Source organism: Aegilops tauschii, chromosome 7 (assembly GCF_002575655.3).
Source record: "Aegilops tauschii subsp. strangulata cultivar AL8/78 chromosome 7, Aet v6.0, whole genome shotgun sequence".
Lineage (NCBI taxonomy): Eukaryota > Viridiplantae > Streptophyta > Magnoliopsida > Poales > Poaceae > Aegilops > Aegilops tauschii.
This window is the reverse complement of record NC_053041.3, coordinates 267,290,433-267,304,525: the sequence shown is the minus strand read 5'-3', so window position 1 is coordinate 267,304,525 and position 14,093 is coordinate 267,290,433. Positions and strand designations below refer to the sequence as shown.

Sequence of the window (14,093 nt, the reverse complement as noted above, 5' to 3'; positions counted from 1 at the left end):
AATTATTGTGGTAATTTCTAGCTTATTTCTCTTTTTATTGGTTAACCCATCAAATAATTTTTATATATAATAGATGTGTGTGCCCGTCCAGCGCACACACCTTGATCTATCTAACTATTTCAGTTGTTGTGGCTAATCGCAAATAGTTCATCCATGTAAAGTGTATGCCATCAATCGCAGACACTTTGATCTGGCTGACCGGTTTCTGTTCTGTTGACTAATTGCGAATAGTTAATCCTTATGAAGTGTATGCCCTCAATCACACACACCTTGATCTGGCTGACCGTTTCTTTTGTGTTGCCTAATCACAAACAGTTCATCCGAGTGAACCGTATGCTCCATATCACACACGCCTTCCTCAGGCTGCCCATTTCTTTTGTTCCGCCTCATCGCAAATAGTTCATTGGACTGAACCGTATGCCCTGGATCGCACACACAACTAAAATCTGAACCGTGTTTGATGGCTCCGCCATCGCAAATGTTTTGCACCTTTTTTGATGGTTCTTTTACACCACCGTTTGCGATTATTGCATCGCACACAGTTTCGTCGAAGGGTCTCTGATCATAGTGTCGCGTTAGCAGCATCCTGCAGTAGTGTATATACCCTAACTCTTACAAAGATTCCCTCCGGTTTGTCCGAAGTGGGACTTTCCATCTATAAGTCCGGAAACTCGCTAGAGAGAAAGTGGTGACGGTGAAGCCGGTCACATCCCAGAGTGGGATCTTGGGGTATAAAACTTTTTCTTCACGTGTGTCCCTTGCTTATGATTGTGCCATAACCATGGAGAATCTTCATCATTTAACAGGATGCTTGGGTCAGTCTTCACTGTGAAGGGAGGAATTTCATCAAACATTTCATGATCTTCTGACATGTCTGTCTTGTCCTCCACTCCCACGATGTTTCTTTTCCCTGAAAGAACTATGTGGCGCTTTGGATCATCATATAATGTATTCGCTTCCTTATCTTTTCTTTTTCTCGGTTTGGTAGACATGTCCTTCACATAGAAAACCGGCGCCACATCATTAGCTAGGGCGAATTGTTCATCTATGTACCCAAAATTGTTGAGATCCACTGTTGTCATTTCGTACTGCGCATCTACCTTTACCCTGCTTCCTGTCAGATTGACCCATTTGCACCGAAACAAAGGGACCTTAAAAGAAGGTCCATAGTCAAGTTCCCATATCTCCTCTATGTAACCATAATATGTGTCCTTTTTCCTATTGTTGTTTGTTGCATTCAAAGCGAACACCACTGTTTTGGTTGGTGCTCTTTTTATCTTGGGCGATCGTGTAAAATGTATTCCCATCTATCTCGTACCCTTCGAAAGTCAATATAGTTGAAGATGGTGACTTGGCCAACAAGTACAACTCATCTCCAACAGTGGTGTTATTCATGAGATGTGTTTGCAACCAACCGCCGAAGTCGCCATGTGTGTACGTTTAATCCAGGGGTCAGACTGCTCCGGGTTCTTGGAGCATACAATATCCATGTGTTCCTCGATATACAGATCCACCAAGTTGGAATTTTGTAGAACTGTGTAGTGTGCTTGAGTGAAAGAATGCCCGTCCATACTTATTACTGAATTATTTGCTAGCGTGCCTTTTCCACTCAGTCTCCCCTCATGCCACGATTGAGGAACACCAATCGTCTTAAGGTCAGGAATAAAGTCAACACAAAACTTAATAACCTCCTCTGTTTCATGGCCCTTGGCGATGCTTCGTTCTGGCCTAGCACGGTGATACGTCTCCAACGTATCTACATTTTTTATTGTTCCATGCTATTATATTATCATTCTTGGATGTTTTATAATCATTTATAGTCCTTTTATATCATTTTTTGGTAGTAACCTATTGACATAGTGCCAAGTGCCAGTTGCTGTTTTTTGCATGTTTTTTACATCGCAGGAAATCAATACCAAACGGAGTCCAAACACAGCGAAACTTTTTGTGGATTTTTTTTGACCAGAAGACATCCAGTGGGCCAAAGAAGCACTTGGGGGTGCTGCACCCTGGTGGGTTGTGCCCACCTCGATTGCCTCCCGAACTTCCTCTTTACTCTATAAATACCCCAATATTCCAGAAACCCTAGGGGAGTCGACAAAAATCAATTCCAGCCGCCGCAAGTTCCAAAACCACCAGATCCAATCTAGACACCATCACGGAGGGGTTCATTATCCATTGGGGCCTCTCTGATGATGCGTGAGTAGTTCTTTGTAGACCTACGGGTCCGTAGTTAGTAGCTAGATGGCTTCATCTCTCTCTTTTGATTCTCAATACAATGGTCGCTTGGAGATCCATATGATGTAACTCTTTTTGCGGTGTGTTTGTTGGGATCCGATGAACTTTGAGTTTATGATCAGATCTATCTTTTTATCCTTGAAAGTTATTTGAGTCTTCTTTGATCTCTTATATGCATGATTGCTTATAGCCTCATATTTCTTTTCCGATATTTGGGTTTTGTTTGGCCAACTTGATCTATTTATCTTGCAATGGGAAGAGGTGATTTGTGATGGGTTTGATCATATGGTGCTTGATCCCATTGACAGAAGGGGAACCGACATGTATGTATATCGTTTCTATTAAGGATAACAAGATGGGGTCTATTTCTACATAAATAGATCTTGTCTACATCATGTCATCGTTCTTATTGCATTACTCCGTTTCTCCATGAACTTAATACACTAGATGCATGTTGGATAGGGGTCGATGTGTGGATTAATAGTAGTAGATGCAGGCAGGAGTCGGTCTACTAATCTTGGACATGATGCCTATATAATGATCATTTCCAGGATATCGTCATGATTATTTCAAGTTTGATCAATTGCCCAACAGTAATTCGTTTACCCACCGTTTGCTATTTTTCTCGAGAGAAGCCACTAGTGAAATCTACGGCCCCCGGGTCTCTTCCTTATTATATTTTCCTTTGAGATCTATTTTATTTGATTTTATTTTCAGATCTATTAAACCAAAAATACAAAAATAACTTGCTGCAATTTATTTTCTCTCGCGTTCCGGCGAGATCTATCTATCAAATTATTACAACTTTCTCACGTCCATTTGCCAATTTCTGGCGTCATTGCCCGAAAGGGATTGACAACCCCTTTAACACGTCGGGTTGTGCGTATTTGTTATTCGTGTGCAGGTGTCGTTCACGTAGTGTTGCGTGATTCTCCTACTGGTTTGATAACCTTGGTCTCATCACTGAGGGAAATACCTAACATCGTTGTGCTGCATCATCCCTTCCTCTTTGGGGAAATACCGACGTAGTCTAGCAGACATCACACGGCTATGAACATATTTCTTTAAGACTCCCATGAACCTCTCAAAGGGGAACATATTGTGTAGAAATACAGGACCCAGAATGGTAATCTCTTCGACTAGGCGAACTAGGACGTGCGTCATAATATTGAAGAAGGATGGTGGGAACACCAACTCGAAACTGACAAGGCATTGGACCAAATCATGTTGTAACCTTGGTAGGATTTATGGATCGATTACCTTATGAGAAATTGCATTGAGGAATGCACATAGCTTCACAATGGCTAATCGAACATTTTCCGGTAGAAGCCCCATCAATGCAACTGGAAGTAATTGCTTCATAATCACGTAGCAGTCATGAGACTTTAGGTTTTGGAATTTTTTCTCTGCCATATTTATTATTCCCTTTATATTCGATGAGAAGCTAGACGGGACCTTCATAATGCTCAGGCATTCAAAAAGGATTTCCTTCTCTTCTTTGGTAAGAGCGTAGCTGGCAGGACCTTGATACTGCTTTGGATGCATGTCATCTTTTTTGTTCATACGTTGCTGGTCCTCCCGTGCCTCTGGTGTATCTTTTGTCTTCCCATACACGCCCAAGAAGCCTAGCAGGTTCACACAAAGATTCTTCGTCACGTGCATCACGTCGATTGCAGAGCAGACCTCTAGGACTCTCCAATAGGGTAGCTCCCAAAATATAGATTTCTTCTTCCACATGGGTGTGTGTCCGTTAGCGTCATTCGGAACAGATTGTCCGCCAGGACCCTTTCCAGAGATTACTTTTAACTCCTTGACCATATCAAGTATATGTTCACCAGTACGGTGGTCAGGCTTCTTCTGATGATCTGTGTCACCTTTGAAATGCTTGCCTTTCTTTCTTAAGAGATGCCTGATTAGAAAAAATCGATGATGTCCCAGGTACACATTCTTCTTACATTTATCCACTTTCAGTCTCATCTAAACAGTGCGTGCATGCATTGTATCCCTACGTTTGTTTGTCCTAAAAGGTTACTAAGAGCATACCAATCATTGATGGTTACAAACAACAACGCTCGTAGCTTAAATTCCTCCTGTTTGTGCTCATCCCAGACACGTACACCTTTTATATCCCACAACTGTAAAAGTTCTTCAACTAATGGCCTTAGGTACACATTAATGTCGTTGTCGGGTTGCTTAGGGCCTTGATTGAGCACTGGCATCATAATGAACTTCCGCTTCATGCACAACCAAGGAGGAAGGTTATAGATACATAGAGTCACAAGCTAGGTGTTCTGACTGCTGCTCTGCTCCCCAAAAGGATTAATGCCATATGTACTTATACCAAACCATAAGTTCCTCGCGTCATCTGCAAACTCCGACCAATTTCTCTCGATTCTTCTCCACTACAACCCATTAGCGGGTACTCTCAACATCCCATCTTTCTTACGGTCTTCTTTGTGCCATGGCAACAACTTGGCATGCTCTTTGTTTTGGAACAAATGTTTCAACCGTGGTATTATAGGATCATAACACATCACCTTAGCAGGAACACTCTTCCTGGGGTGCTCGCCCTCAACATCACCAGGGTCATCGCGACTGATCTTATAGTGCAATGCACCGCATACCGGGCATGCACTCAAACTCTCGTACTCCTCATCGCGGTAGAGGATGTAGTCATTAGGGCATGCATATATTTTCAGCAACTTTTCAAATCCCTTGTCAGATACACCATTCTCTGCCTTCCATTGCAGCAATTCTAGTGTGGTACCCAGCTTTTTCTTGTCATCTTCGCAATTTGGTTACAACAATTTTTTGTGATCCTCTAACATGCGCTGCAACTTCAACTTCTCCTTTTCACTTTCGCAGTTTCTCTTTCATCAGCAATGGCCCGACCAAGATCATCAGTGGGCTCATCTGATGCCTCTTCTTCAGCTTCCCCCATTGTAGTACCATCATATTCAGGGAACCTAGGATAGTTGTCATAATCCTCTTCTTCTTCATTGTCTTCCATTATAACCCCCTTTCTCTGTGCTTTGTCCAACAGTTATAGCCAGACATGAAACCGGACTGAAGCAGGTGGCTGTGAAGGATTTTTGAGGTACAGTAATTCTTATCATTCTTACAGACACCACATGGGCAACACATAAAACCATTCCGTTTTTTGCCTCAGCCACACGTAGAAAACTATGCACGCCATTAATGAACTGGGGAGAGCATCGGTCATCGTACATCCATTGCCGGCTCATCTTCATTACACAACATCGGAGTAACCAAATTAATACAAGTTCATACATAAAGTTTGTACATACTTCTCATAAAACAACATACAACTATCTAGCTAAAGCATTTAAATGCAACAACAAATGCGGTCAAAATCGCAACTAAGGTAATAATTGATCCAACAGCATAATGATACCAGGCCTCTTTATTAACGGCATATTGTCTAATCCTTCTAATCTTCAAGCACATTGCATCCATCTTGATCTTGTGATCATCGATGACATCGGCAACATACAACTCTAATTTCATCTTCTCTTCTTCAATTCTTTTCAATTTTTCTTTCAAACAATCGTTTTCTTTTTCAACTAAATTTAACTTCTCGACAAGAGGTTCAGTTGCAATTTCCGGTTCACATACCTCCTAGATAAAAATATCTATGTCAACTTGATGGGCATAATTGTCATAAACACGAAATGGAACAAATAGTTAAAAAGATAATATACCACATCCGAGTCATAAACTGGATGAGGGCCGACGGGGACAGATATCAAAACCATGGCACTATATATAACAAACAATCATACAAGTAAGAAAATTATACAAGTAATTATCTAAATCATACAAATAAGATTTTTTTGTTTTACAAAAAGGATAAGAACAAGAGGCTCACCAAGGTGGTGCCAGCGACGAGACGGCGCGAACGATCGACGGCGCTGAGGACGGGGACGGGAAGGCACTAAGTAAACCACACTTACACATATGCAAACTAAGAAGTTAATTTGAGCTCAAATTGCATATAAATCAAATAAACTCCCACATAATTCTTCCCAAACTAAAACCCACAAATCACTATACTTATAGAGCATGAAATGAGCTAAACTAGCAATGAGAGATGAAAGGGTGAAGTTGCTAACCTTTTAGAACCCTTGGATAGATGGGGTGCCTCAAATCTTGATAAATCTTGGCAAAAATGGAGTACGAACTCGAGCTAGGGGAAGGAAACATAGAGGAGAAAAAGAAGAAAGCCTGGACTCGGGCTACATGAAACATTTATAGATAGGGATATCTTTAGTCCCGGTTGATGATACCAACCGGGACTAAAGGTCCATCAAACCAACCGGGACTAAAGGTGCTCGCAGGGGTGATACCAACCGGGACTAAAGGTGCTCGCAGGGGCCCAGCCTGCCGCCACCCCTTTAGTCCCGATTGGTATCACCAACCGGGACTAGAGGTGGCCGTGCCACCGTCCGCTCCTAGCTGTTGGAACCGGGACTAATGATCACATTAGTCCCGGGCCCAAACCTGGTCGGGACTAATGCTCCGGATCAAAGGTAGGTTTTCCACTAGTGGCTAGACAGATTAGTCAATGGAATCTGCAATGCATCCAGCGTATTCCCTCTCTGGGACAAAGCAAAGGATCCCTCGAAGTAGGTGTCAATCTCATCGACAACCTAATCATGGCCGAATCACCAAGCCATTCGAATGCAGCACGGCGACTAAATTCCTCCTCCTTCTATGGGCTCGTGCAACGTTAAAAGTATTGCGTGTTCGCATTACCATCCTTTAACCAGAGCATCCGAGACCTTTGTCGCACGATTGATCGCTCAAGCGAGCATAAGCCAAGCAGTTTTCACTTGAGGAGCTTCCTGAGATTGATTTCGTCTGCCAATAGGGGCCATGAGTCACCCGCTACATCCAACCTTAAGACTGGCTCTAGTGCGATGGTAATATGGAGTTTAATGTTACCAATCCAGTGAGCACTACACTTAATTAGGGCCTTGGCAAGGGCTCAAAGTTTCGCATCCAGAGACTTGTAGGGGTTTTACAAAGCTAGTGAGTTCCATGTGGCCGCCACTGTATCATGGAAACCCTCAACCTTAGTCCAAAAGCTCTCAAATCAGAACCATTTCCCCACAAGTAGATCTGCGCTAAGGTACAGAAGTAGCGGGCAATGGTCTGAGACCGCAGATGACATTGCTGAGAGAAAGCAAGAAGGGAATGCTTCCTCCCAATCCGTGGTGCAGAACACGTGATCGATCCTTTCCAAAGTGGCAAGCTCACGCTCATTCGGCCAGGTATAGCGCCAATCATTAAGGTAAATCTCTCACAACTCTAGGGAGTTTAGAGTTCTCCGAAACCTAGCCATCATCCTCCTGTTGATTGAGTCATTGTTCTTGTCCTCGGGGTTGACAATTAGGTTAAAGTCACCCACAATTGACCATGGCCCCGCATCCCGATCCTGGACATCCTTAAGCTCCTAGTGGAAAGCTTTAACATTTGTGGCGTCGCCTTGGGGGCCATAAACTCCAGTGATCCACCACAGTGCCACCCCTTGTTGTTGCATCGATACTTTAAGAGTATTATCTGTGGTATGAGGATTGGATAAGCAAAATACCGCGGCATCCCAAGCCAAAATGGTGCCACCACAAGTCTCGATGGCAGGTAGGTAAAAGAAATTCTCAAATCTATTCCCAAGGCAGTTAACCACAATTTGCCGAGTGACTACTTCCATCTTAGACTCCTGGAAGAAGGCGATACCTGCCACTGATGCAACCATGATTTGATACATCGCATTCCGCCATGCTGGGGAATTTAACCCACAGACATTCCACACCAGTATTTTGAGAGGCTGTTGTGACATGATGCAAGACCTACAAGACCGCAAACCACCATAGGCGATAACACTATGCTCTGGACCGGCAAACCGTGCCGGCGATAGGTGACGCGACTGCATCGAGGCCACCCATCCATCTAACCAAGCTCCCCGCCGAACATGGGGAAAGGGGGAGAAGTAGGAGCGGACGCATCCGGACCAGCAAACCATGCCGGCAACAGGTGGCGCGACCGCATCGAGGCCACCTATCCCTCCCACCAAGATCCCCCGCGAGCACCCCCATGTCGCCCCACCATGGTAGCTGACACACATCTCCGTGAGGCCATCGGCAACCGCGTGCCCGTCGGCGAGGGAGACCAAATCAACCCGGAGCCGCCGCCATGGAAGCTCACCGGATATGCCTCCTCGCGCCGCCCGCCGACGTCCGAGCGCCAGACCAGGAAGGTTCCGACGCGGATTCGACCGACACGCCCCACCAGCCACCACCACTGCGCCGCCACCCCCACCAGCCCGGAGCCAGGGCAGGGGCGGCCGCCCGCAGATCCTTGTCGCCCGCGACCCGCACCACCGCAGCGCCAAGCCAGGAGCCGGCCTAGGCCACTGGAGCCCGCCACCGATGCCCTACCTAGTGGCGACCGGCGGCACGCCAGATCCGCCCGCCACCAAGACTGCCCCACCAGCCGCTCGCCGCCCCCGCCGCTCAACGCACCGGCACGCCCTCCGACGCTCAGCCCGTCGCGCCACCGGCACGCGCAGCGTCAACACCACGCCGCCACGCCGCAGCGCCGCTTCGCCCTGGGACAGCGTGGCACCCCGATCCAGCCGCGTCGGCCCCCGCCAAGGCCGCTGGAAGGGGGAACGAGGAGGCCTCGCCGCCGCCGCCGGCGGCCAGGCTTCGCCTCTGCGCGCCCTTTGGCGGCGGCGAGGGAGGAGGAAGGGGCGGGGAAAAGAGTTGACGGCGGCGCGGTAGGGTTCCTCCCGTCGCCTCGCGAGGGAGCGGGCGGGAGGGTGGTAGACCTTTTGTGTCTTCTTGTCGTTTTCACAGCCCCTCACGCGGAATGTTTTGCAACCTCTCTGAACGGTTGCAGCAAAAACCGTGGAAGGAACATGTGGGACGTTCCAAGGGAAACATGGCACAACGAGGATCTTCAGATCCGGAGAGATCCAACGAGCCCCGCGCGACCGGCACAACACTCGGCCGGTTGGAAACGTTTCATTTTCTGAAACGGTCTTGTTTACGTACCGCTCCATGGTCGGAGCAATTGTTTTGTTTCACTGCACCGCACCTGTTTTCATTTGTTTTTGCAACAGCGACGTGTGTTTTGTTTTCCGAAGTTGGCAGCACCATCAGAGAATCAGAGGTAGAGAGCGAGACGGCGAGGCAACCCGGCCGGGCTCGGGAAATAAATGGGAGCGTGCAGCAGGCTCGTTGGCGGCGTGGCAGGCCCTCTCTGTCGCCTCCTTCCCCTATCTTAACTCACTCCCTTCCTTCCCTTTCCTCCATCACTCTCCTCTCCCCCAAAAAGCTGCCTCCGTCCGTCCCCGTCCTCCCCACCCCCACCACCACCGTACGCGCAGACAAGCCAAAAATTTAACCCACCGCGCGCGGTTACACACGAGCCAGCTACCACTAGACGCAGCAGGCAGCAGGCAGCAGCTCGATCAAGCTGCCGCGCCGAGACATCGGAGAAGAGCAGGCGCATGGGTGCTGCCAAGGAGTAGTTAAGGCGCAGAATTTTCACGCATGCCGCGGGGACTCGGGCGTAGAGAGTAGAAGCCGGGCGAGACAGCCGCGATCTATGGATCTGGGCGCATGGCGGGATTCCCTCTAGGCGGAGGAGGCCACCACAGCCGCGGCGGACGCGACGACGACGGCAGCCACCCTCCCGGCATCAACCCCTCCTCGTCTTCCTCCGCGGCCGCCTTCCTCTACGCCACCACCCCATCGCGCGGCGGGTTCCAGCTATGGCAGGGGCAGCCGCAGCCGCAGCACGAGCAGCAGCAGCACCCGTTCTACGGCGGCGCCTCCTCCAGCATCATCCGCTTCGCCGATGACCCGGCCGCCTCCGGGTCTTCCTCGCGGGGCGGAGGGAGAGGGTCTGGCGCAGGCGCTGGCGCGGGCACAATCAGCTGCCAGGACTGCGGCAACCAGGCCAAGAAGGACTGCCCCCACATGCGCTGCCGCACCTGCTGCAAGAGCCGCGGCTTCGACTGCGCCACCCACGTCAAGTCCACGTGGGTCCCTGCCGCCCGCCGCCGCGAGCGACATCACCAGCAGCCGCAGGGGCAGGCCTCCGCCGAGCCGTTCAAGCGCCCTCGCGAAGGCGGCCAGCCCTCCGCCACCACTCCTACCACTACTTCTTCAGGTACTCTCTCTTATAGTCTATCTAATCTAGTGCACTGCACCCACACCACACCACACCAGCTAGCTATTTCTCTTTCCTTTTTGTACAGCTCAGCTCAAAAGAGCGAGAGATCATGAGCTTGATGGAATCCAGTGTGTTGAATGGTTGATGATTTAGGGGAGCACCAGCAGCAGATGATGGCGGCCGACAGGTTCCCGCGGGAGGTGAGCTCAGAGGCAGTGTTCCGCTGTGTGCGGCTGGGCCCGGTCGACGAAGCCGAGGCCGAGGTGGCGTACCAGACCACCGTCAGCATCGGTGGCCACGTCTTCAAGGGCATCCTGCACGACGTAGGCCCAGACACCTCCATCACCGGCGGGACCCGCACCGCCCACCACGCCGCCGAAGGTTCCTCCCCGAGCACGGCAGCTGCTGGCGGCGCCGAAGGAGGCAGCGGATCTACGGGTGCCGCCGCAGTGTCGTCATCGGCTGTGGTGATGGACCCGTATCCCACGCCCGGCCCGTACGGTGCTTACGGCGGCGCGCCATTCTTCCACGGCCACCACCCGAGGTGATCATAGGCAAGGTCACCTCATCGCGCGCTTTAGACGCCATGCCTTGGTTCGCTTTACCGTTAACTCTGAAATTCTTAGATGCTGCTGCTGCGATCGATCGACATGATGACTTCGATTGATCCTGTTGATGCATACATAAATTGATGCGCTGGTTTTCTTTAGTTCATCAGGTCAGGTCAGCTAATAAAGGGGAACTAGCTAGGGAACAATCAATGATTAAAAATTGAAATCTGACAGTTGATTAGTTTGGCTGCCTGCTTTGCCTTGATAGAGAATGGTTTGATTGATACTCTCTCTCTCTCTCTCTCTCTCGCGCGCGCGCGCTCTCTCTCTCTCTCTCTCATGCTGGTTTGCATCAATGGTGGCGATGATGCCGTTCCCTGGCCGTAGCTTACTACAGTTTTGGATGCATTTGCCTTTGCTCTTAATACTACTACTAGGCCTACTAGGTAGCTTCTAAACCTGTGTCTAGCTCTTCCATAAGGTGTCACGCCTTTGCTTTATCTTTGCTCTTCAAAAGCTGAGCCCTAGCACCCTAGCTATAGGCTCTAGCTTGTACAACTAATTACTTTGCTCTTCATTTGGTCTGAACTCTGAATAATTGCTATACTCTTGCTATGCTAGAGAGAGAAAGAGAGAGACAGAGATATAGAGGGATTTTTTTAGGGGGTAGAACGGAGAGGATTTAATGTTGAGATATGTCTTCCAGTCATCATATGCTCCAGGATCAAATGATGAGATGATTAGGAGACAAATAGTTGTGCTCTCCTCTCTTCATAGGTTCGTGTTTTGATTGTTTCTAACTCTGAGCTATAATACCATCGGTGTCACATTGCATAGTAATCTATTCTCTTCATTCGAACGCTGTGTTTATTTCCAACACTCTTATTATGATTTTCTCAAATTATATCTAGATTTTGTTCTTGAATTGGTTTAGCATCAGGTATCGTATATTACCATTCCCAGCTCATTGTTCTGCACGTACCTCATTTATATGTTGCATGCCCACGCCTCCCCTTGCTCCTCCAATTACCCTCAGTGGTAAACATACCAACAGAATAATCTAATTAATCTTGATACAGTTTTGATAAGACAAAAGGTAAATGCTTACACAGAGTTATCTTGCTTGAGTCGCCTCTTCTGTTAGTTAACTACAAATATTTCTATGTCGTACCGGTTTCATGTTTAGCATTCTTTACCATCTTCGAAGATGGTCATTCTGCATTTGTTTGCCTTTGAGCATAGACTGTCCTTATAGAGAAGCAGCTTCTATTTTGGAACTTGGACGAGGGAAAACCTTTGTTAACTTCTGCCTTTCGACATAACTGTGCAACACATAACTGTGTCACGTACTAACATAATTGCACCTCATTTATTTAGTACGACACAGCATTTAGGGGAACTCAGAAGCTTAGTACTCCCTCCAAAAGCCGAAATAATGAGTGCACTTATTTTCAGTTTTGCACTCTAGTAATGGTATATTGCTTAATTTCAAACAGTAGGCCTAAATCTGCTATGTGCATGTATTGCCAGCTATATTATATTTTTTCGACTTGACTAAGTTCTCCTCTAAATTTTAAAAATAGTGTATATATTTGTATATTTTAAGGTGTTTTATACAGGGGTTATTGCTGTAGCATCTGCCCGCAAACCATTGATTTAAATTTCTGTAAAAGTTCCTGTTCTATGTTTACTTTGTTTAAACTTGTCCTGAATGTGATGATCCTCTATTCCCAAATAGTTCCAACTCACTACATTTTTTTCTAGCCATGCAGCTATGCCACATCAAAAAGACTTGCATATTAGGGATAAGTTACATCTTTTGAATTAATCTATCCATGCAACCATGCCACATCAGCAAGTCATGCATGTGGATCAAAACTTACCACATTGTTATAATTTTTAATTTTTGTGTGTTATAATGGACGGTATATATATGTGTTTCACGCGTGGAGCATATCTATGCAGTTCATGTTTCACATTTTTGTTGGAAAATGGCATTTCAATAACTTCAGTCCAAAAGTTTTTCTCTTTTTATACACCATTTTGTTACACACTTCATATGATTTATTGTTTTTAAATATAAATCATGAACACTCCTACATTTGCTTGTGCCTTAGTTATATATCACCAATTTATACATTTCCAGTAACAGGTTTCCCCGCAACAATGTGTGTGGTATGATCTTGTTTTCTAACTGGTCATTTTGCACAAATGAAATTTACGTATTGCCTGCTTTCTGCAATTATTTTAGATGAAACATTGATTGTCTGTCAGTTGCTGGTTGTTTCAGAAGTTTCCTCAAGATAATTAAATACTTTTAGCAGCCCCTTCATTTTCAACCTAACAGCATTTCGCTTGTTATCCTTATGTTGGAAGTTCAATTTCAAATTCATGGGATGTGGTTTCTTGCCCATAGGACTTTCCCTAGAGTAGCATTGTTCATATTTTTATCCAGTATACAAAGATGTCTTGCGAAATAAAGATATCATTGCTGGTTTTGCATTTCTACTTTTTCTTGACTTAAAATAATAGAGGATGGAATGGTTACAAAGTAAATTAGTAGTTTAGTGAAATTAAGTTCATACCGGATCATTTAAGTCTTGTTCTTTGTTATTGGGACAGGTAACTTGCTTTTATACCGGCATCGTTTGCTTGTTGATTTTACTTCAAATAAACTCGTCAAATGGCTACCAATTTTTACAAAAATTCAAATCAATGTAGCATTTGATTTACCAATAAAGCATTTAGTTTTATGCTTCGACGGTTTGGCAGCATATAAGCTTAATTAACTCACCCATTAATTAACTGTTCTGCGCAAAAAAACACGTTTTTGCAGATTCCATTAATTACTCCATAACATGGTAGTAATGCCGAGTGTGGGGCACATGAAAATTGATTCTGCCTTTTTTGTTTGCTTCTTCATTTCACATGGAGATAATTCTGCTTGGATGGGAGCTAGACAAGACGCCTGACCTAAGGCAGATCTAGAATATCAAGGGTACTGTACTACCTAACCCTTTTGGTACTGTTATGTCGATCGTCAACTTTACCGAACTTGAGAGAAAAGAAAGAAGAATAGAAAGTTCGGAATATTGCCAACAC

General features: G+C 46.3%; 1 protein-coding gene and 1 pseudogene across 1 annotated transcript; one reads left to right on the top strand and one right to left on the bottom strand.

Moving 5' to 3' along the window:
- Positions 1–704: 704 nt before the first annotated feature.
- On the bottom strand, positions 705–5,248 carry LOC141027085 (uncharacterized; annotated as a pseudogene).
- Positions 5,249–9,493: 4,245 nt separating this feature from the next.
- LOC109741765 (protein SHORT INTERNODES 1) lies at positions 9,494–11,232 on the top strand. The gene is made up of 2 exons (XM_020300846.4): positions 9,494–10,437; positions 10,594–11,232. The coding sequence occupies exons 1-2, from the start codon at positions 9,885–9,887 to the stop codon at positions 10,986–10,988; spliced, it is 948 nt and encodes a 315-aa protein (XP_020156435.1). The 5' UTR covers positions 9,494–9,884; the 3' UTR covers positions 10,989–11,232.
- Positions 11,233–14,093: the final 2,861 nt, after the last annotated feature.

What these genes read in the sequence shown, in the direction of transcription:
- LOC109741765 (XM_020300846.4), top strand. Translation starts at nt 9,885, where the DNA reads ATGGCGGGATTCCCTCTAGGCGGAGGAGGCCACCACAGCCGCGGCGGA. An exon ending in TCCTACCACTACTTCTTCAG is followed by an intron (nt 10,438 to 10,593) that starts GTACTCTCTCTT and finishes TTGATGATTTAG; the next exon opens with GGGAGCACCAGCAGCAGATG.